The sequence below is a fragment of the Arvicola amphibius genome, chromosome 4, assembly GCF_903992535.2.
Source record: "Arvicola amphibius chromosome 4, mArvAmp1.2, whole genome shotgun sequence".
NCBI lineage: Eukaryota > Metazoa > Chordata > Mammalia > Rodentia > Cricetidae > Arvicola > Arvicola amphibius.
The window spans coordinates 37,164,933-37,188,498 of NC_052050.1; the positions used below are offsets into that span (position 1 = coordinate 37,164,933).

The 23,566-nt window shown below is 43.1% G+C and overlaps 1 protein-coding gene across 2 annotated transcripts in view; it reads left to right on the forward strand.

Annotated features, from left to right (window-relative positions):
- The window catches only part of Tada2a (transcriptional adaptor 2A), a 51,478-nt gene extending 37,206 nt beyond the window's left edge, over positions 1-14,272 (forward strand). For both annotated transcript variants that reach the window (XM_038328130.1, XM_038328129.1), the window contains 8 exons: positions 197-260; positions 1,349-1,392; positions 2,771-2,881; positions 4,817-4,888; positions 6,595-6,727; positions 7,892-7,935; positions 11,166-11,239; positions 13,422-14,272. In XM_038328130.1, coding sequence (XP_038184058.1) covers positions 197-260; positions 1,349-1,392; positions 2,771-2,881; positions 4,817-4,888; positions 6,595-6,727; positions 7,892-7,935; positions 11,166-11,239; positions 13,422-13,607 — 728 coding nt within the window. In that variant the 3' untranslated portion in view covers positions 13,608-14,272. The remainder of the gene's footprint in view (positions 1-196; positions 261-1,348; positions 1,393-2,770; positions 2,882-4,816; positions 4,889-6,594; positions 6,728-7,891; positions 7,936-11,165; positions 11,240-13,421) is intronic.
- The last annotated feature ends 9,294 nt before the right edge of the window (positions 14,273-23,566 follow it).

Consider the following 23,566-nt stretch of genomic DNA (forward strand, 5'->3'; position numbering starts at 1 on the left):
CTGATAGAGAAGTTTTGTGTGCTAAGATACTCTTCATGGAATAGTTAAGGTTTGGGTAAGCCAGGCATGGTGGTGCGTACTTTCCCAGCTCTCGGGAGCTGGCCCTTGAAAATAATTGTTTGCCAGGGTTGTTGGGGTTTTTTTTTTTTTTTTGTCTTTTATTTTTATGTTTATTTATGTGTATTTGTATTTATAGCTCTGAAGATGGCTGTGGTGGATATCTATCATTCCAGGTTAAAAGAGAGGCAAAGACGAAAAAAGTAAGTATAGAAAAGCCATCCTGGGCCGGGCGGTGGTGGCGCACGCCTTTAATCCCAGCACTCGGGAGGCAGAGGCAGGCGGATCTCTGTGAGTTCGAGACCAGCCTGGTCTACAAGAGCTAGCTCCAGGACAGGCTCTAAAGCCACAGAGAAACCCTGTCTCGAAAAACCAAAAAAAAAAAAAAAGAAAAGAAAAGCCATCCTGTTCTCTCTGACCTTTGGGCTGTTGGTTGCATGTTATCTATAAGAACACTCCACATAGCCGGGAGTGATGGCGCATGCCTTTAATCCCAGCACTCAGGAGGCAGAGAATGGCAGATTTCTGTAAATAAGGCCAGCCTGGTCTACAGAGTGAGTTCCAGGACACCCAGGACTGTTCCTCAGAGAAACCCTGTCTCAGAAAACAAACAAAAACACTCCACTTAACTTGATATGCCAGGCTTTGTTGACTCCCTATGGGAGGGCTTACCCTCTCTGAAGAGTGGATTGGTTGGGGAAGGGAGGCAGGGAAAACTGTGGTTGGTGTGTAAAATGAATAAAAAATTAAAAAAGAAAAAGAAACTCCACTTGTAGCTTACCATGTGATCTTGCAGAATTCAGAATTCGGTTGTTAAGAGTTGCTGTTATGTTTTATAATGCTCTCCGTTTAAGCATGTTTAATCTATATTTATTTCAAGTGGCTTCAAAGTATGTAAACGTATGGTTGTGAATGATTAATGTGCGATCAGTGTGTCCTTTCAAGGCTAGTAGTTTCCCTTAAATGACTGTTGTTAATTATCACTTCGATAAATTGTGTAGATTAGTCTCATGATATGGGCAGATTTCCTTCTCAATCATCTTGACAAGCACATATTTTTCAGCATTTGTCACTGGTAACTGAATCATCTGTGAGTGTCCTCTATACCCCAAGAAGGACAATGTACCATTCTCCATTTAGAGGCTAATTCAGAAGCATGTGGACACTTGACTCTCTGGACCCTGATGTTCCACCTCTTAATAGTTAGGATGTGTAACAACTATAACATATAAAACACGCAAAATTTAAAACTTACTTTTAATACATACATTATTATGGTTTTTCATTCTAGGATTATAAGAGATCATGGATTAGTCAATCTTAGAAAGTTCCGATGTGAGTATGAGCTGATTTTTTTTTTTTCTGTTCTAAATTTTTCTAACACTGTTCCTGTTCTAAATTTTTTTAACACTTTTAAGTACTTTCAGGTTGTTGTGGGAGTGCTCATAATCCACATTGCATGCTAGCTAGCATTACCTAGGTAGATTTGAAAATTCTGATGCAGAACTTGTGGGTAACTCCAGTAGTAGAGGGGTATGTAGCATGTTTGGGATGATGTTGATCCCTTGTACAGAAACCAAAGCAAAACGAAACCAAAGGCATTCGAGGCAGCTCTGATTCATGGTGACAGTAAAAAGCTATTCATTTATAGTCAACAGCATTGCCTAAGAATTAATTGTTATAGTAATTACAGCATGAATATTAATGGATCATTTTCTAGACAGTCATGTTTCAAAATTATGTGTTAAACATAACCTTGGTCTCAGGTTATGAAAACATTTTTGTAGGGCTGTAGAGACGGCTCAGTAGTTAAGAGCACTTGCTGCTCTTGCAGAGAGCCAGGGTTTGGGTCCGAGCACTCACGTGGTGGCTCACAACCATCTATTTATTATTCCAGTTCCAGGGGATTTGATGCGCTCTTTTTACTTCTGTGGGCACACATGTGATACACATACACACATGCAAGCAAAGCACTCGTGTATGCTTAAAACAATTTTTTTTTTTTTTTGGTAGAAAGATCAGAGGGGCTGGAGGTGTCTCACAGTTGGAAGAGTGCCTTAAATAAATCAGCTTGTTGCACGGGATGACATATGCACATAGTTGATTGACCTTTTCTGGATGTTCTTTGTTTTTGGTTTTTTTTTTTTTTTTTTTTTTTTTTTTTGGAGACAACGTTTTGCTATTTGCTCTGGCTGGCTTGAAAGTCTCTATTCTAGAGAAGGGCTGACCTCAGACTTCTGATGGTCTTCCTGCCTGAACCTCAAGTTCTGAGATTATAGGCTCATGCTTCCATACTAGCTGGAAGGTTTCTTATGTCCTTGCTTTCCTTGTTTTCCTCCAGTAATCCTGCAGAAATTTAGCCAGAGTTCTGTCTGATAACATAGATTCTGCCTTTAATTCCCTTCTCTCTTGTGACGACAATGCCTGGTCTTCTGCCTTGTCTCGTGCGGATTAAAAGACGTGAGCAAGGACATCAACAGTACTTAGAAGTAAAGATGATCTCCATGATAACAGCATCCCTTTGTGAGGCGCTGTGATGCTGTAATTATGATTAGTGATTTGCATTCTCAGCTGTTGTTTGCATGCTGTAATGGGCAAGTTAGTCATGTGAGGGTAGGAAAATGTCCTTACATTTTACTGCTTGTTTAAAAAATAATACCAGAAACTCAGAAGTGCTTACATTCTCTGTGATGTTACGTTTCACTTTTTCTAGTAATGGAGCGGCGGTATCCCAAGGAGGTCCAAGACCTTTATGAAACAATGAGGCGATTTGCAAGGATTGTGGGACCAGTGGAACATGACAAGTTCATTGAAAGCCATGCATGTAGGTGTTTTTTGGAAGAGTGTGTGTGTGTGTGTGTGTGTGTGTGTGTGTAAGGAGATTAGAAGCTTAGTGAGGGGCAAGGGAATAGCTCAGTGGGTAAGAGTGCTTGCTGCATAAACATGATGACCTAAGTTTAGATCCCAACACTTACATGGAAAGCTGTATTTGTCCGCACTAGTGCTTGTAGGAGGTAGAAACGGGTGTTGCTGGGTTTGCTGGCCAGCACCTAGCTCTAGACTCAGTAAGAAACTATCTCAAAGGAATAAGGTGGGAAATGATGGAATAGGACACCCATGTCCTCCTGATCTCTGTGTACATGTACATACCACACACATGCACAACCCTACATGCCAAAGAGGGAGAAAACTTAGTAACTTACAAGTTAATACAGGGCTTTTTTAAAAAATTGTTTGAGGGGATTTTTTTCATTGTTGTTACTGTGTTCTGTTTTTATTAGTTTTCTTTTTGGTGTCTTTTGTTTGTTTTTATCATTGTTTTAATACAGGGTCTTGCTGTGTGTGTAGCCTGGGCTGGCCTGGAACTTTCTGAGTAATCCAAGCTAGGCTCAGACTGACTTGCAAGTCCTCCTGTCTTTGTCTTCCAAGAACTGGTTTACAGATATGTGCTACCATGTGTAGCAGTTTTTACTTCTTACAGAGGAAACAACAGAGTGAATTCCTGTGTCTGTGTAGCCAACTTCGGTGGTTTTCAACATAGTACCCATCCAGCTTCATCTGAAGGGAACTAGGAACTCCCCTACCCTCTTGTTCATAAACTGGTTATTTTGAAGCCAATTCCAAACATCATAGTATCGCTAATAAATATTTTAATATTAAAATTAATTTCAGTCATGGGAACAGGCTTGTTGGCTCATGGAAACAATATTTCCATCTTCCTCTGGCCTTTCTCTGGTATTCCCAAGAGCATTCATTCCAATTCTAATTGGATTTTCCACTATAAAAAATTGAAGTTGTTAAGCAGGAAGGCCTAAGACTTTGAGGCAGCCTGCACTGGGGTTTTATTTCTATACTCTCCTCATGAGAGCTGTATGTTTATTTGGCTCCTCAGTTTAGTTCTGGAAAGTTTTTTGTTGTATTATCTGAAAAGTGCTTTACCATTGCTCTCATGGTGCAAATATTTCTTAGGAAGAATCACAGGCATTTATCTGAGCCAGGTTGATTGTCCTCTGGAAACCTTGTTTGGTTGTCATTCTTTGTGTGGTTGGTATCTAGTGACTTAGCCTTTGCTTCCTGTCCTAGTTTATATCATTCCTGGCTTATGTGTCACCTGTGGGTGGCTTTCCTTCAGCACATGTTGGAAAAGCACCCAGCTTGGACTGCTCTGTCACAGAATACCCAACAGTGCGGTCTGAGCTGTGTGCTCCATAGAAAATGCAGCGCTCTTTAGTCCCTGTAGGAAAAAGCTAAAAAGAAACCAGGACTTGAGCAAAGCTTTGTCCTAACCATGCAGCAGGGTCTCCTCCACAGACAAACTGCATCAGAGAGCATGGATGGGTGAGAAGTGCTAGCGCAGAACAGGAATACTGCATTTTAACTACATTTTTAAAATTAGCTTTTTTATTTTATTTATACTTATTTATATTTTATTTTATTATTTTTTGTTGTTTTTCAAGATATGGTTTCTCTGTGTAGGCTTGGCTGTCCTGGAACTCACTCTGTAGACCAGGCTGGCCTCAGACTAACAGAGATTCTCCTGCCTCTGCCTCCCACCACTTGGGAGTGCTGGGATTAAAGACATGCATCACAACCACCTATCTTGGGAGGCATTTCTGATGAGATGTTCAAAGTAAAATGTATCCTGAGATGAAGTGACCCCACCTTGTACATATGGCATAATTGCTGAAATACACCCAGCCGCTCTCTGACATTGATTTGTTTTTAACAATTTTTCTCCTTTGTTCTCCTGGGGAAACAGTGGAATTTGAACTCCGGAGGGAAATCAAGAGACTCCAAGAATATAGGACAGCAGGCATTACCAATTTTTGTAGTAAGTATGCTTCCGATGTCTACACTGTCAAAGTGCCGGTGACTTGCAGGTACAAAGTGAATCTCTGAGGTCTTAAAAAGTTTAAAAAAAATAGCTTTTCAGTTGAGTTTACAGAGTTCCTATAAATATCATTATCTTATCAAGACAGAATAAAAGTTATGGCACACAGCAAAAAGAAACAGTGCTTTAAAATTAGGAGTCTGCTGTGGCTCTTTAAAAAAAATCTTAGCCGGGCATGGTAACTCACATTTTTAGTCCCAGCACTGGGGAGGCAGAAGAAGGAAGATGACTTGAGTTTGGGGCCAGCCAAGTCTGTTTAGCATATTCTAGACCAGCCTGGACTACAGAGTGGGGCTGTCTACAGACACACAAATACACCAGAGTGAGGTAGAGTGGTGTGTGTGATCCTTATGTTCCAGATTTTAACCTCAGTCTTTTAAATTTTATTTATGCATATAATCATTTTTTATTTACCAGAAGGTGTTTACATCCAGTTTACTTAAAGTGCTGGTATACTTTTTTAATAGTGGTAAATATCTATCATTTTTTAACATATACCAGGTCTATGGAATACATATTTTACTTTCAAATCATTGGATAACATGACATGCTTAAGAGATATCATCACTTCTATTTAATGAAGAAATCAAGCCTTAAAGAGATTAAAGAGCCAGTCAGCAGTGGCTCATGCCTTTAATCACACGAGAGGCAGAGGCAGGTAGTTATCTGTGAATTCAAGGATAGCCTGGTCTACAAAGCTACATAGAGAAACCATATCTCAGGGGCAAAAAAGAAAAAAAAGAGAGATTAAAGAGCTAGTTAATAGAAGAGCTAGACTGTAAGGAAAGGCTCTGACTAGGCAGCATAGACCTGGGGGTGTCTATCAGCGTTAGAATGCTTACCACCCATGTGCAGGACCCTGTGTTCAGACCTAGCAAACAAGCACATAAAAGACTGGATTGCTTATGGTTAGGTTCTGACTCCTCTATTTACTAGCTCTTTAAGTCTCTTAAAGCAGGGCGGTGGTGGCACAGGCCTTTAATCCTAGCACTCGGGAGGCAGAGTCAGGCGGATCTCTGTGAGTTCAAGGTCAGCCTGGTCTACAAGAGCTAGTTCTAGGAGAGGCTCCAAAGCTACAGAGAAACCCTGTCTCGAAAAACAAAAAACAAAAAAAAAAAAAGAGAGAGAAAGACAAACCCAAAAAAGAAAAGAAAAATAACAAAATAATTGGTTAGAGCCACTGGTATGGTAGTCTGAAATCTGTATAACTTTATTGATGTATAGAAGACACTAGGTAACCCTTCTGTTGCATAAGAAACATATGTGGACTCTGATAATTCAGTCTGGTTGCCTAGTTCTGCTTTCTGTACGTATGTGATAGAGAGGAAAGTTGTAGCACAAAAATTGGAATTGGGTTTGATGGAAGAATATGTGCTTATATATGTCTTCAAGTAGCTAATTGTATACTTTAGTAGTATAGTACTATCTTAAGATGTTCAGAGCCCTGAGTCAGATCCACTCACAAATGGAAAAAGTAGAACCAAGTATGACATATTTCAGACTCAGACATACATTGACTGCTGGGAAAAGTTATGAGAGCAGTTTTGCAAAGGAAACCTGAAGTGGCAATGTTGGTTAAGCTCAGTTAGAAGGCCCTTTGACTCTGCTGTATTTTCCTTGAAGTCAGGTGTCTTCTGCCCCTCCAGGTGCCAGGACATACGATCACCTGAAGAAGACTAGAGAGGAGGAGCGCCTTAAACGCACTATGCTCTCAGAAGTTCTCCAGTACATCCAGGACAGCAGTGCATGTCAGCAGTGGCTCCGCCGGCAGGCTGACATGTATGTAGTTGGGGCAGGCTGAAGGAAGCACTCCTTCTGGCATTCTTGGGCCTTTACATGTATTTTTAAACACTTTGGTGGATACTCTGGGTGTTAGAGTAGTAAGGAATGCGGGGGGGGGGGGGGAGATTGGTTTTGTTTTTTTGAGACAGGGTTTCTCTGTAGCTTTGGAGCCTGTCCTGGAACTAGCTCTTGTAGGCCAAGGTGGCCTCAAACTCATAGAGATCCCCCTGCCTCTGCCTCTCGAGTGCTGGGATTAAAGACGTGCGCCAGCACCGCCTGGCTGTAGTAAGGATTCTTACAAGTCCATCTAGAAACAGTATAAAATTGGCAGACATAAGAAACTAGTGAGGGGCTAGAGAGATGGCTCAGTGGTTAAGAGCACTGCCTATTCTTCCAGAGGTCCTGAGTTCAATTCCCAGCATTCACATGGTTGCTCACAACCATCTGTAATGAGATCTTGAGCCTTCTGGCCTGCAGGCATACTCGCAGACAGATCACTGCATAATAAATAAATAAATGAATGAATAAATAAATGAATAAAATTTAAAAGAAAGAAAGAAACTAGAGTGGGCAGTCTTGGCAAATGTGAATTCAAGGCCAGCCTGGTTTATAAAGTGAGTTCTAGGACAGCCAAGGCTATACAGAGAAACCTTGTCTTAAAACCCCCTACCTTATTCCCCAAAAACAGAAACATAACTGGTCTTATGTAATTCTCTGTTCCTATTTTGTTCTTTTTTTTAAAGTGTCTCTGAAACGGGTTGTGGTGGCACACACCTGTAATTGCAGTGCTCTAGAAGGGGTGGGGGAGGGAGTCCTGCTGAGGTCCAGGCCAGTGGAGGATACTCAGTGAACCCTGTCTCAACTCCACTCTCAGTCCTGTCTGTACCCACCTAGATGCTGGTATGGTTTTTGTTAAAATTTCCTTTCCTGCAAATGGCTTTGGTGCTGTCCTCTGTTAAAAGCCCTTAGCAAAGGTGAGGGAAGTTTTTCCCTTTGGAATACGTTTTCTTTCCTGTACAGTGAGATGACCTCTGGAGTGTCCTGCAGTTTCAGCACAGCTGTTCTTGGATGATCTTCCTGATAAATGCTCCCAGTCCTATGAGGGGTTTTAGAAATTGCCTTTGATAAGACCTAAATTTAAATTCCTTTTCTTTGTTTTAGTGATTCTGGGCTGAGTCCTTCTGTTCTGATGGCTTCAAACTCAGGTAATGATTTCTCAGGCTATCACCAGGGGTTTTGTGGATTGTGTGTCTTTTCTTTTCTCTTCTTTTCCAGCACTGGAGATTGAAGCCAGGGCCTCTCATGTACTGGACATGTGCATCTTTTAACACTTAGCCATCCCCCAGCCCAGAGCAAGTGTGGAATGGCATTTACATCTCAAGGGTTGTGTGACAAAGCTGCTCTCCTCCTGTAGAGCATGGTTCTTTGGTGGAGTGATGTAATCAACTGTTGGAATGGCTCGTGCACACCAGCTTGCTTTCAGACTTCGTGGTCAGATAGGGATGGCCCTTGTCGCGAGCAGGACTCAGAAGGATGCTCTTTTACTGGTGTTTACTGTCGGGACTAGAGTTGAACCTGTGGCAGCGTTGCAGTGTGCTTTAGAAGTGCTACATGAAGAGCTATGGATTTGACATGAGCAGCAAGACGCTTGCCAGAAACTCAAGGATTTCTTGTGACTAGAGGTTTAAGGAATCTATGCTTCTGAGCTTTACCTATTTTGAGTCTGTCCCATTTTGAAATTAACTGTCAGAGCAAGACAAATAAGCCAATGCAGTGTGATGATTCTTGGTGACTGTTGCTTTTGACTTAGTATTTGGGGAGATAATATAATGAAGTTACTGAGCCACAATTGTAGTGTTTTTTGCCAATTGTCCCAATTGCCACTCATCCCTGCCTCATATGACAGCATTTCTCCTAATCTGAACATCCAGACCACTCCACCAGAAGAAGCACAGTGGTATAACATGGTCCAGTTGTAACAACAAACCTTGAAATTCTCTCAGTATACTAACTGTGATGGCATACACCTGTAATCCTAGTACTAGGGAGGCTGAGGCAGGAGGATGGGAAGGTTAGGTCTAATCTGGACTAGGTAGTGAGACCTCGTCTTGAACAAAAGTCTCCATATACTCCAGATCTAATAGTGCTCAGATACAGGCATTTAGTGGATAATTGTTTTCCTTTGTTTTAAGTAATTCTTTTTTGTTTAAAAATATATGTCTATGTGCCCGAGTTATATGTGTGTATCACATGTATGCTGATGCCTGAAGAGGGCATTGGACCTTCTGGAACTGGAGTTGCAGACAGTTGTGAGTTGCCTAATTAAGTGCTGGAAGCTGAACTTGGTTTTTTGTTTTTTGTTTTTTTTTTTTTTTTGCAAGAGCAGCAAGTGTTTTTAACTTTTAAGTTGTGTTTCCAGCCCCTCAAGTCATTATTTGATACTTGAAAGGAAAGAGAGCCTTTTAAGGAGTCACCAAGACAGTGGACTCCGGATTTAATTTTGTAAGCTTTTTTTGTTTTGTTTTTGTTTTTCAAGACCAGGTTTCTCTGTGTAACAGCCCTGGCTGTCCTGGAACTCCCTTTGTAGACCAGGCCTGCCTCGAACTCACTAAGATTCACCTGCCTCTGCTTCCCAAGTGCCGGATTTAAAGGCGTGCACCACCACTGCCCGGCCTTTGCATGCTTATTATTTCAAACCTCCCCCTTGCTAAGCACAGAAATTAAAAAACTTGTTACTGGCTATTTAAAACGATTGTGCAGCTCATCGTTTCCTCATAGGGTGGTGTTAGCCTTCCTTCTTTCTATTTGTGTTAATGTTGAGATTCCTGGCTCCGGAGCCTCTATGTCTGACTTGCTCTTCTGGCAGTGAAAGATTGGGAGCCCAGCATCCCTGGTTGTAGCCTAGCCTTGGGAGACTTGTGAGACAGCACATGATTTTATCTCCATTTCTTTTTTTTTAGTGTGTGTGTGTGTGTGTGTGTGTGTGTGTGTGTATTTTACAGTTTATGTATGAGTGCTCTGCCTGCTAGCAGAGGATTACAGATGGTTGTGAGCCACTGTGTGGGTGCTGGGAATTGAACTCAGGATCTCTGGAAGAACAGTCAGTGCTCTTAACCAGTGAACTATCTTTCCAGCCCCTTATCTCCATTTCTAAGCCTTCATTTCTTAGCCCTTTTGATGTCCTCAAGAATCAGGTTTCCCAAAACAACTTGAGCAGCCCTTTCTTTCTTCTCTTCCATCCCAGTGGCAGTCCCCATAAAACTTAACTCACTCCATCCATCCCCAACCGAGCACTCATCCCAAGCATCTATTCAGAATAAAACTAGGGGCAAGTGAGATGGCCCAGCAGGTAAAGGTGGTAAGGCTGGAAATCTCTGGAACCCTGGCAAAGCTAGGCCGGAAGGAGGGCACTGAGTCCACACAGTTGTTGTCCGACCTTCTCATCTGTGGCCTGTGCACCACACACACTGATCATCATCATCCATCAAAGGAGAAAGCTCTTGTGCGTTCGTCTTTATATGCTGGCCTGGCCTGGCAAGTCTGGTGCTGCCTCCTGTGTGGGTTTCTTCTCAGATACGAAGTTAACATTGGTCCTTGCTTTGCCATACAGCAAATACGATATTCAGCTTGTTATTCTGGTGTGGATCTTTCAGTTAAACGTCACTTCTTTTCAAAGCAGAATAAACAAACAGAGCTTTGTTGGCCTGACTCTGCCTTTGATCTGAAGGTACATAGTACTTGGTTAATTACCATGTTTGCCTTGTCCTGCTGGAGAGTAGTGAATCTCTCCTGCAGGATTCCTGTTTTATTCGTCAGCTGTCCAGACACACAGAATATAACTTTTCTACACTGTATGAGCATCTGGACTCCTATCAGATAGGTTCCTCCACTGTGCTGAATGATCATTGACATTAAGGTGTATATGACCATATTTGTAAATCAACAGAACAAAGAGCACACGGATTGTTATTTTTATTTTCAAATGAAATGTTGGGGTGACTGTATTAGTTACATTTCTATTGCTCTGGTAAAACACCTTGGGCAAGGCAACTTCTAAGTGAAAGCATTTAATTGGGTTTATGGTTGCAAAGAGTTAGAGTCTGTAATCCAGAGCAAAGGTGTGAAAGGGATGGCAGCAGGAACAGCTGAGGGCTGTCATCCTAATCTGTGGTCGGGAAGCAGAGCACACTCTGGGAATGCCCTCCACACCTCTGTCAAGGCCACACCACCTAATCCTTTCCAAATAGTCCCACCAATTGGGGACCAAGCATTTAAATCATCTAAATATCAGCCTGTGGGGTTGTTCTCAATCAGACCACCACAGTGACCAAGGAGCTAGCTAAACTAGCCTAAGGGAGTGGGTTAGGCTTTCTGTTTTATACTTGAACAGTTGTACCTCTGTGAAGTATTTATTCTTTTGCATCTGTGTCTATAGGAAGACGATGTGCACCACCCTTGAACCTCACTGGCCTCCCTGGTACAGAGAAACTCAATGAAAAAGAAAAGGAGGTAATAAAAGGGAGGGGAACCAGAGGAAAGGAAAGAGGGGCTGATTAATTCATTGAGTTATCATTAAAATCCATTACAACATCAAACCTATTTTATTGCACTTGTCTAACATGCACTGCTCTTGTCTGAGAAGTCGAGGAGCTAATGAACTAACTTTGGCAAGCCCCAGAAAACTTCTTTCGTCTCGAAGCTACCTTTCCCCTTTTTGAGAGACGTGCATACACCAGTGTCAGCTAAATAACAGCAGCAGCTGTCACTTATTGAGCATTTACGTGGCAGACACTCCACTTGATGCTCTATGTAAGTGAAACTTTTTGCAGGCCTAAAGTAGCTTTTACATGAAAATAGGACTTTTCTATTAGAATGGTTGTTTTAAGCAGTTCTGCACTTATTCCAGCAACGTAACCATCACTTAGAATGTTTTTGTAATTGTCTCCTTGGCATGTTGGTAAGCATAAGGAAAATAATCCAGTGTCGTGTAGTTGCATATTATTTTTACTTTTGAGGAAGCGTCTCACTCTCTAACACTGACTAGCCTGGAACTAAATCCCCATGTAGTGCTGCTTGCCTCAGACTCAACAGAGATTTGCTTGCCTCTGCTTCCCAGGTGCATTTGCGCACACGTACACACGCCCGCACGCACACACTCCTACAACACATTGATTTTAAAAAGTACCATGACCTTCTTTGCCATTGTAATCACTGACCTGTCTCTGTTGCTTTTGTCTGTTTCTAGCGCATCTAGTTAGGTGTGGTTATAGATCTCTAATTTTAGCACTTGAAGCCTGACATGGGGGAGACTGTGAGGTCGGCCTAGGACATACAGTGAAAAGGTCATCTCAGAACAAATGCAAGTCTGTTCAGGTGGTACTCTCATGTGTTCCCAACACTTGGGAGGTGGAGGCAAGAGGACCAGGGGTTTAGGCACATCCACAGCTGTCAGCTATCTAGTGCGTTCAGAGGTACAGGAGACCCTGTCTCAAAAAATTCAAACCAAAATCACAAAAGAGGAGCTCTTCTTATTCCTTTGCAGTTCCCAGTGTCTGTCCCCCATTTGTTGGTTCATAGCATCTGCTCACGTCTGGCACTTAAGAAGTCACAGTGCAGGGACCTGTGTTAGCCTTTTATTCATCAGAAAAAAATAGCCATTTCTTTTGAGGTAGAAAGAAGTGTGTGTTGAAGAAAGTCACAGACCAGTTTCTCCGTGTTTCTCCGTGTTGGTCTGGAGTTCCATACATCTTTTTACTGCTTACCCATATGTTGGACTCAGTGCTGACAATGGCAGGTGGTAGGAGATGTAAAAACCAGAGGCTGCTCTCTTCTGCCAATGGCAACAATGTGATTTCCACTTAGGAATTCAGGCACCTGCGATCCCACCACCCCTCAATGCCCCGCTGTACTCTGGGTTATTTGCTGACTATGTCAGTATGATGCTGAGCAAAAACTCCAGGCATTTAACCCTCAACTCCTGGGCAAGCCTGGCAGCTCCTCAGGGACATATATTTGTTCTCTAACTGAGCTAGACCCTTGAGCCAGCCTTCACTTGCTGAAGGCTCTCCTGGCTGATGTCACATCTGCCATTTTCTTCCTGAATGTCTGTCTCCAGAGAAGAGAGGAAGTGGAATGTGGCCCAGCCACTCAAAAGCTCCCATAAATATTTGGAAGTTGATGTCACTTTTTTTCAAATACATTTTATTTTGGGTGTGTGGAGTGAAGGGAGGGGCATATGTGTGCCACAGTATGATGTGGAGGCCAGGAGACAATTTGAAGAAGTTGGTTTTCTTGCCTGGTGGTAGTGGCACACGCCTTTAATCCCAGCACTCGGGAGGCAGAAGCAGGCAAAGGCCAACCTGGTCTACATGAGCTAGTTCCAAGAGAGGCTCCAAAGCTACAGAGAAACCCTGTCTCGAAAAACCAAAACAGGAAGGAAGGAAGGAAGGAAGGAGGGAGGGAAGGAGGGAGGAGGGAGGGAGGGAAGGAAAGAAGTTGGTTTTCTCCTTTCACCATGTTGGTCCCAGGGATCAAACTTAAGTTGTCAAGTCTTGGTGGCAAATGCCTTTATCTGCCCAACCATCTCTCCAGCCCCCCCCCCTTTTTTTTTCTTTTGGGGTTGTCATACCTTCTGGATTAAATTGTGAGAATGACAGGTGTTAACATTTATTAAATTTGTCGTGTCTTACAGCTCTGTCAGGTGGTGAGGCTGGTACCTGGAGCCTATTTAGAGTATAAGTCTGCTCTGTTGAATGAGTGCAACAAGCAGGGAGGCTTGAGACTGGCACAGGCACGAGCACTCATCAAGATAGACGTGAACAAAACCCGGAAAATCTATGACTTCCTCATCCGAGAAGGATACATCACTAAAGCCTGAGTCTCTGCTTGGCAATGCAAACCAGAAGTTTGGAACGTGGCAGGTCAAAGGACAGTGTACACATTCTGGAGACTTGTGTTTGAGTTGGATTCTTATTGTGAAAAGAAGGAAGACACAGGGACTCCAAGTGCGTCAATTTCTTTCTTCTCTGCCCTGCTGTAAAGTGCTGTTGTGGGATAGTGATACAGAGTGTGTGCTTGCCAAGTTATTATTAAACACGAGTGGGCATTCATTCCTAGCACCCCTTGTAACTCAAACAAGAACCATAGTACCTCACATCCTGGCTTTGGTGAAAGTAGAACCAAGCCACAGCATTTCATCCCAGGGGTCCAGTGCGGATCCTTGCACTTGAGAGCGGAGCTAGCTAACTCTGGCTTCCCATCTTGCAGACAGATTTTAAATGAAGAGGAGGGTTTTTACAGCACAGGAAAGCCTTTTCTTTCAAGGATTTTTTTTTTAAGCTGACATCTTAGTTTATGAGCTGAAGAGGTGGAAAATCTCCCCCATGATGGTCTGTCTCAAGCTGCATTTTTAACTTTAATGTCTGGCTTTGTACTTTGCAGTCTGGCTGTCTGATCTGCAGTAGACTCTTGAGGAGGTGGCACCGGATATAAAATGTCTCTGTTATTTTTAGAATTAATGGATTAAAATGTTTTGCTATTTAATTTGTGGGTGTGTCAGATATTCTGGTAACTAAAAGCACACTTGGGTTGTTGGATGCCCGCCTCAACATGCTGCACTGTCTCTGCTTACACGTGTGTCCTGTGTCCTGATCTCACCTTGTTACCCTGGGTTTCCAAAATGCTAGGCCCATGAGGATAGAGATGATGCAACTAACCCAGCTTTGCTTCAATTGAGACCTGAACCCTAATCTCTCAGTGGCAAACGGCTAGCCTGCAATAAAAGCTGCTTTTCAAACACAAGTAAAGCCGCTTCATATGAGACTCACTAGCTGTGAGGATGAGTAGTTCCACCACATCTAAAACGTGGTCCTCAAGCCTTCAGCAAAATAAGAAGCCAAACTCCCAGTCGTGGTTATCTCATGCCTGCAGGTGGGCACAACTTTAGAGTCTGAACAGGTCACCTCCAGTAGCTAATTCTCTCTCTCCTTTAACATTCAGACACCGGTTAGGATCCAGTGTTTTGCTGGAAGTGCATGCTCAGACTTGTAACTAATACAAATGTGTTTGCAGCTTGCTAATGGGTATCTAGAGAATGAGAGAACAGTACATTTTTAAAAATTGATAATGGGCGGGACATGCGACTTGGCTTTGTCACACACGTGCATATGGAATCAGAGAACCACTCTCCTGTGTCAGTTCTTTCCTCCCACCATGAGTTCTAAGGATCAAACTCAGGTCGTTAGGCTGATGAAGCCAGCACTTTTACTGGCTAAACTTTCTGCTGGACAGAGAAGAACACTAGATCTGAGAGTAGTCCAACAACTTCCTTTCTTTAAAAAGGACAACTTTTTGTCTTACTGTTTTTCTTTTCTTTTCTTTGAAAGAGGAAGAAAAGAACATGAAATTGGGTGGGTACAGAGGTTGACATGATATGGGGTAGTTGGAGGAGGAGAAATAATGAACAAAATATTTGAAAAATTTTTAATTAAAAAGAAAGGATAACTTGTGAAAATGGTTTCCTTTCTTTAGTAGGCATTCTTAGAAAATGCATTTTGTCACCACCACCAACACTGGTTGGTTATAAACATTCCATCCCACTGTGAGAGTTAATCATTGGTCTGCAATTTCTGGATACGTTAGACTTCCATGCTTGGTGGTGTCTGTTGTGGTGTTAAAGATTTTAATCTTGATTAAGGAAAGCTTCCTGGGAGAAGAGGGCTTTTGAGGCAGAGATGAACATCAAAAGGAGGTGGGGGAACGACAGATGGAAGTGGGAACTGCTGTAGACGTAGGGAGGGGTGGAGGATGCTGTGTAGGCGGCAGTGGGAGTAAGGAGAACGGCCAAGAGATCTGGCTAGAACACAAGGGGCAGCTGTGGCCGTCCTGAACTGGAGGATGGTAGGACAGACTGAAACCTGGGAAGCAACTGCATGCTGATAAGCGCTTGGGGATTAGTAGACGTGGTGGGAAATAGCAATGGGAAGAGAAAACTATTGTTGCAGACTAGACTTTAGGAAGTAGGATTACTGTTGCTTTGATGAGTGCAACTTTGTCAAATTTCAAGCCTTGTATTCTGAAATTTCTCAAAGGTCTAGCCATATTTTGAGTAAGGAATTGTTGGCTTGCTTGCTTTGGGAGGTATTTGGGGTTTTTGGTTGGTTGGTTGGTTGGTTGGTTGGTTGATTTGGCTGGTTTTGGGTTTTCCAGACATGGTTTCTCTGTATATCTTTGGCTGTCCTGGAACTAACTCTGTAGACCAGGCTGGCCTTGAACTCACAGAGGTCCGCTTGTCTCCATCTCCTGAGTGCTGGGATTAAAGGTGTGCACCACCATGCCCAGCTGAAGTATTTGCTGTTTTTCCTTTTGAGACGTGGTCTTTACTATGTAGCGCAGACTGGTCTCAAACTTGTAATCCTTTTGCCTCAGTCTCTCAGGTGCTGGGATTATAGGTGTGTGCCTCCATGCCCATGCCCAGTGACTGTTTCCCCCACAAGGAACTGGATGTTGAACAGGCCATGCTCTTGCCTGGCAAGTGTTACATTCCAGCCCGGGAGTCCTTTGAGAAGAGTCACTACATTATCCTTTTCATTTTAGAAAAGCACTTGCTGAATTTGATACAGCTGTCTTTATTTTCATATATGTATGTATGTATGTATGTATGTATGTATATGTGTGTGTGTGTGTGTGTGTGTGTGTGTGTGTATATATATATATATATATATATATATATATATATAATCTTTTTGGTTGAGATGGGGTTTCTCTGTGTAACAGCCCTGGCTGTCCTGGAACTCACTTTGTAGACCAGGCTGGCCTTGAACTCACTGAAATCCACCTGCCTCTCCCTCCCAAGTGCTGGGATTAAAGGCGTGCGCCACCACTGCCCAGCACCATCTGTATTCTTAACACCTAGACAAGACTACCTAGTACCAGCAAGAGACTTTTCATTAACAGCATGTTTCTTTGCATCCACGTAGGGTTTGCTGAAAGCCAGCTACACTGATAGTGGTTTCTCCCATCCCTCATCAGTTCAGAAAGAGTTTACTCTCCCAAGTTTCAGTCCCCCTGCTTCTGCCTCCCAAATACTGACTGGGATCACATTTGTGATCCACTGCACCTGCTCATCCGTTTTAAAGGATGCCTTTGGGAATACCTTCAAGATACATAGTATGTACACAAAATACACGAAAGCCAGTTGTACATGTTGTTTTCCTGTCTGTTGTACTTAGCCACAGGTAGACAGCCTCTATCAGAACACTCCGAAAGAACCATCTTTGGTATAACAGTACACTGCCATGTCTGTGACCTAGCTAAAAGGTTGGGGTTGTTTTGTTTTGTTTTTTCTTTAGTAGAACACCAGCTCTTTGAAATGTTAAGGAAATTGAACAGGATCTTAGCTAAAGCAGAATCAGAACAGCCTGGATAGGCAGTAGAAATTAGCTGGGGAATGAGATACAAGAGTGAAGATGCCGGGCAGTGGTGGCACACGCCTTTAATCCCAGCACTCGGGAGGCAGAGGCAGGCGGATCTCTGTGAGTTCGAGACCAGCCTGGTCTACAGAGCTAGTTCCAGGACAGGCTCCAAAGCTACAGAGAAACCTTTAAAAAAAAAAAGAGAGAGAGAGAGTGAAGAGCAGCTGGGTGGTGGCACCTGTGATCCCAGCACTCTGGAGGCAGAGGCAGGCAGATCTCTGAATTTAAGGCCAGCCTGGTCTACAGAGCAAATTACAAACCAGCCAGGGCTACATAGAAACACCCTGTCTTGAAAGAGAGAGGGCCGCAGGAGGTGAGAAAGGCGCAGTGATATTTGTAATCCAGCACTCAGGAGGCAGGGGCAGGATTGTGCAACTGTAAGGCTAACTTGGTTTTCATAGCTTGTTTCCCTGTGTAATGGCAAGGAAGCTCTTTGTTGTCTGAGCCTCCAGTGTTAGAAGTTCTGCTGTGGAAGTGTACTAACTGCCCATTGGTTTTTATGGACCAAGCATCCCACTCAGTGACATAGATATTTGCAGGAAAGATGAATGTTTTGCATCTGACATTAAAACATTAAAATTACTTCCTCACGATGAGTTTCTTGTTACACAAGCATTGTTTCTAGAATACAGAAACATATTACAGAATAGGAGTGAAATACATCTAACAATACAGTGATTCCTAAAAGCTTTAAAACCCGATATATATATAAAAAAAAAAAACCAACAGATGAAGCCTTGAAGGTCACTAAACTGGGCTTGTATTCAAAAACTGGTTTGCGAGCCTACACGTGTCCTGTGTCCTTAGGACAAATAATTGAGTCTAATGCACTTGATTTTCTACTTCAGAGTACAGGTGGTAGATTTCTTTGGCATTAGACTCATTGTTAGGTTGAATTAATCTTGCATCCTTTATCAGGCAAAACTTTTCTGTTTGTATTAGTCAGGACCTTCCATGGTAAGAGGTCTTGACTTACTGATTTGCCTTAGTCCGTAGTTAACAGGGAACAAAATCAGCATCTTAGGAAGTGTGAGAAGATGCAGTAGGGCTGGAGACAGCTTGGTGGAATGTTTGCCTAGCCTGCATGAATCCACGGAATTCAGGTCCCAGCAGAACTGGGGTGGTGGTGTATAGATGTGATTTAAAGGTCAATCATGTGACTTAAAGGTCAATCTTGAGCTAAATATGCAGTTAAAGGCCAGCCTGAGCTACATAAAACCCCATCTCCAAAAAAAAAAAAAAAAAAAGAAAGAAAACAAAACGAAAGAGAGAAAGAAAGAAACAGAAAACTGACACATGAAGATTGGGGAGATGACTGATTTGGTGATTTGGTAAAGTGCTTGCATGGATGAGAATCTGAGTTTGGATCTCCAGCATCCACATAAATCAGTAGTCACATGAGCCTGTAATCTTGGTGCTGGGAAGGCAGAGGATGCGGGGGTTGCAAGGGCTTGCTGGCCAATGGATTTAGCCAAATAGGTGATCTCCAGCTTCAATGAGAGACTGTCTCAAAAAAAAATAGGGTAGAGAGCAAAAAAAAAAAAAAAAAAGTGAAGACACTGGTCCCTGCATGCTCTTGCACACACATGAACATGTACACACATTTAAACCAACCCTTTCTTAAAACACTGAAATGCCATCCATCATCTTGACATCATGACAGCCAAGTTCCAGCTCATGACACGTCTAATGTTTCTCCTTGGAGGATTGTGTTGAGTGCATTCTTTCCCATTTCTGAGTAATCAGTTTTCTCACTGAACAACAGAAAACTATTGATTTGCTTCCTATTACCAGTCTTCATTTAGGAAATTCCTTTAAAACAACATCAGAAAGTATTTTAAGAGACAAAGCAATGATGTGTTGTGGGCAGTAGAAGTTAATGTGTGCAATGAGTCTCACCTGTGTGCAAACTGACAGGCCTGCTCAGAACTCTGTTTCTGTTGTAGTCTTTTGTCATAATCTTAGAGAGTTCTAAGAGTGAAATAAGTAGTTTCCAGGTAAATAGTTTGCACCAACCCTGAAAACAAAACAAAATAACCTATCAAAAGGGATTGAAACATTCAGAAAGTCCTTGATAAGCCCAGCTCCAGGGGATGAAGGAACTTGGTGATGGGTGGACTGACCAAGTTTTGACAGTAAGATAGGGTAGACAGCAAGCTATCCTGAGGCTTGTGCTGGAGAGAGGCAAGCACTAGCTTCTCCACCTCTCTATCTTTGTCCCCGTTACAAGCCTCATCTTCACCAAGGCAAGCTGCCAGACCCGGTGGTCATTCATCTACCATTCAGCCACAGATAGCTGAGCAATGTCGGCTTCATCCGCTTCCCACCCCCAACAAGAACATCTTTGCCGGGATCTGGTCGTGCAGAGCTTCAGATTGAGGATGCCTGCCAGCTCGAAGTCAAGGTATGGGCTTTAACTTCATGAACCAAAGCAAAAACAGCTTTTCAAAGTCTCCCAGGAGCACCTCCGCCCCCAACAACTGCAGAAAAGAAGGCGTTTGTGGGAGAGAAGGGTAGCTATAGACGTCATTGCATCATCCAGATCCCAGCTGTGACCTGGCTCAGAGTTTTCCAGTTAAAAATAACTATGGCTTAGACTTGGGAAGAAAAAAGTAAACTGTTGCATCTCCATGGAAACCGGAGGGGGTGAAGCATTGGATTTCCAGCGCCTGTAACAAGATGGGGTGGATGAAGAGGCCGGAAGCACAGAGGCCCTGTGATGAAAGGTGATACCCCTAATTAGCATCTAGTGTGTAGTCAGACAAGGCCTCAGGGCTTTGCACTGAGGAACTGTTTACAAGGAAGTGTGCATCTTGGGCCTGTCTGAGAAGCACTGGAGTCTTCCTGGAACAAATGTGCTAGTGTTTAGGAAAGAGCAGATGAGCAGCACAGTAGGTGCTGTGGAATCATCCCCAAACCTCTGCTACCCTACCGCTCACGTCCTTCATTTACATATTCAGCAGTTTAAGATGATACAGATTGTATTTCATAACCAAAGGGGAGTCTCCAGAGCTGACGTGTGCATCTGCTTCTCTTGAGCAAAACCGGGTTTTTCCTCTTCTGGTGTTTTAGGAAATCGTGTAAAGAGCACCATTAATTATCTTAGGTGTCTTTAAAAGGGTGTCTCTGGTGGGGTGTGGCGGTACACACCTTTGCTCCTCAGCACCAGAGAGGCAGAGGCAGGCAAAAGGGAGCCTGGTCTACATGACAAGTTCCAGGACAGCCAGGAGTGCATAATAACACCTTCGCTGCCGCCACCCACCCCCCAAAAAGGAAATCTCTCTCTCATCTCTTCTGGTATTTTTGTTTGTTTGTTTGTTTTTATTTTTGAGACAGGGTTTCTCTGTATAGATTTGGAGCTTGTCCTGACACTCACTCTGTAGACCAAGCTGACCTCGAACTCACATAAATTCACCTGCCCCTCCCAAGTGCTGGGATTAAAGGCATGAGACACCACCGCCCTGCCAATTTCTGGTATTCTTACATTACCACTGTAGGTTCTTCGGGGCAATCATCTGAGTTTTTCAATCCCCCTTAAAAAAATAATTAAAAATTTTAGATTCATCTTATATTATTTTGTGTGTATGTTTTGCCTGCATGTATGTATGTGCACTGTGCCTGGTGCCAATGGAGTCAGAAGAGGATGTCAGATCTGGAATGGAGTTATGGATGATTGTGAGCCACTGTTTGGGTGCTGGGAACTGAGCTGGAGTCCTCTGCAAGGAAAACGTGCTCTTAGCCGCTCATCTATCTCTCCAGCCCTAACACTGGTGTTTAAATGAACAGTTTATATAGCAAATAACAGGAGGACAGGGAATACTATACACTACTGACTGTTGGTAGATGTTTTCTTCTTTATCTGGTGTATTAGAATCAACTGAGCAATAATCTTTGCTTGCTTTTGATTCTTTTAGAGGTGCATTCTTTGGGCCCTCAGATTTGTGCTGAAGATGGCCTTGAACTCTATTCTTCTTCATCTACTCTCAAGTTCCAGGTGTTAGTTTAGGCTGGGACCGCTCAGGACAGAAAAGACTCTTGGTACAGCCCTGCCCACTTTGTAAAGCCCTCCTTACCCTAATGGCACCAAAACTGAGTTCTGGGTGGACCCAGCCCTGCTCCTGAACACCCACTAGCACTTGAACCAGGACATGTCTGTCCTCTTTTGTTGGGAGCAGTGAGACCCCAGATCCTGAATTTCTTGTAATCCCCTGATCTGAGTGCCTACAGCTGCTCTGAGCACGAGACCTTCAGGAGTTCCTGATGGCAGGAGAGTGGTTTCTGGTGGGTTTGGCTGGGGAGTGGCTATCTCTATATAATCTGCCCCTGAACACAATAAAGGGGGCATTCTTGGGGAATTCAAGGATGACCGCTGTCATTGTCTCTCTGTCTGTGTGAGTCTTTGTGTTTTTTAACCTCCTGCCCCTTGCCCGAATCTTGTGAACTGGGTTCAAGCGCACTGAGTGCAGACACGGGGGCGCGGTGCTCAGCACTCTTTCCCAAGACTATAAGAACTGTCCATCTTGGGAAACATGCCGACTTCTCTGGCCCAGAGCCCTGGGACTGGTGAATCTCTCCAGAGAGCTGCATCAATAAACCTGAGCTTGTTTGCTGCCAGTTTGATCTGATCTGGATAGCTAGCCCTCGCTACCATTCATCTCCAGTTCCCTTGTTCACCGTTTACTAATAATATAACCTTAGACCAGATTCTTCACTCTGAGTCTGAAGCATGGCTAGGTTTAGCAAAGATTAAGTGGGAAAAAATATGCAAAACCACAAGTGTCTTCCCTTCCCTTGGGACTTTTGATAGTTTAGCTGTAGCCAAGCAAGAACAAGGATAAGTACACTTGTATGGCATAATTTTTTTTTTTTAATACAGGGTTTCTCTGTGTAGCCCTGGCTGTCCTGGAACTCACTCTGTAGACCAGGCTGGCCTTGAACTCATAGAGATCCGCCTGCCTCTGGCCCGAGTGCTGGGATTAAAGGCGTGCGCCACTACCACCCAGCTGTTCGGCGTAATTCAGAGCAGGTTAAGATCACTCAGGGTCACACAGGGCACACTACAATCTAAAACAGAGATACTAAAGCAAATGTGGATTTTTTTCAAGGATGCTGTTTATTTTGGAATCTTGCATTATCACCATAGCCCTAGCATTGAATCAAGGCCAGAGAGTAGGGACAGATGTTAAATTACCTCGTTATTCTAGGTATGTTGTAATGTCCCTCCTACTGCCTACCTCAAGAAGCTTGAAAGGTAAATGCGCTGTATGGTAGGGTTGTAACTAAGACAACAGAAAATCTCAAGTAGGGAAAGGCCTGGTGAGCCAGTGGCCTAACGACCTGGGGAGCTGAGGAGCTGAGGAGCTGAGGATCCGGGTTCAAGTCCCAGATTCACAGAGAGATTTAGTTTGCTGCCTGCGGTGAGGCATGCATTTAAATCCAGCACTTGGGAGGCAGAGGCAGAAGAACCTCTGTGATTCAAGGACAGTGAGTGCTGTAGGAATTCCAAGCTAGCTGAGACGGTCCACCTTCTTACAACAAGCCAGGGCTACATAGTGAGACCTGAGTCTCGAGAAAAACAAAAACAAAACAAAACAAAACTGAAAACAAGAGGAAGAGAAAGTAAAGACATTCATATGCTAATCATTTTGTCACTAACTAATGACAGTATTATTTTTCCTATTTTCCTTTTTATCTTGGGTAATGTTCCTTTATTACTAGAAAAATTGATTTTTACATATAATAAAACCTATTTAATCTCTATGATAGGTATACAATTGTTGTCTTACATCTTATGGTGTAACGAGCCTTAGGCAAACTTCTGTCTACGTGACATGTGTCTTGAGACTGTAGCTCTGGTAATTCTTTTGTTTTTCTACATTCATTAGATTTCTTTCCCACGTGCTTGGTCATCATTGTACTTGTGAAACTTGGGGGATTTGCATCTTTATAGTAATCAGTGCCATATAATCTGTATTCACAGCACAAGACCTAATGGCACCCCCAAGTCAGACTTTGTAGACTGAGAGCCCTGAGTACTCCTGTTCCTGTCTCACAGATGACATCAAAGCTGTGCCAATTTGTCAACCAGAGACAGGGACATAAATAGAAGGTGCAAGCATTCTTTTTTAATTAAAAAAATTAGCATGTGTGTCCTTGAGCATGTGGGTGTTTGGGTGTCTGAACCGTTCAGGAGAGGGCATTGAAGTAGGGCATCGAATCCCATGCAGCTGGAATTTCAGGCAGTTGTAAGCCACCCAATGTAGATGCTAGGACCAAATTAGGATCTTCTGGAAGAACAGATTCTTAACTGCTGAGCCAAGCCATGCCCACTCCCTCCATCCCTTGTCTGCTGAGGCAGGCTGAT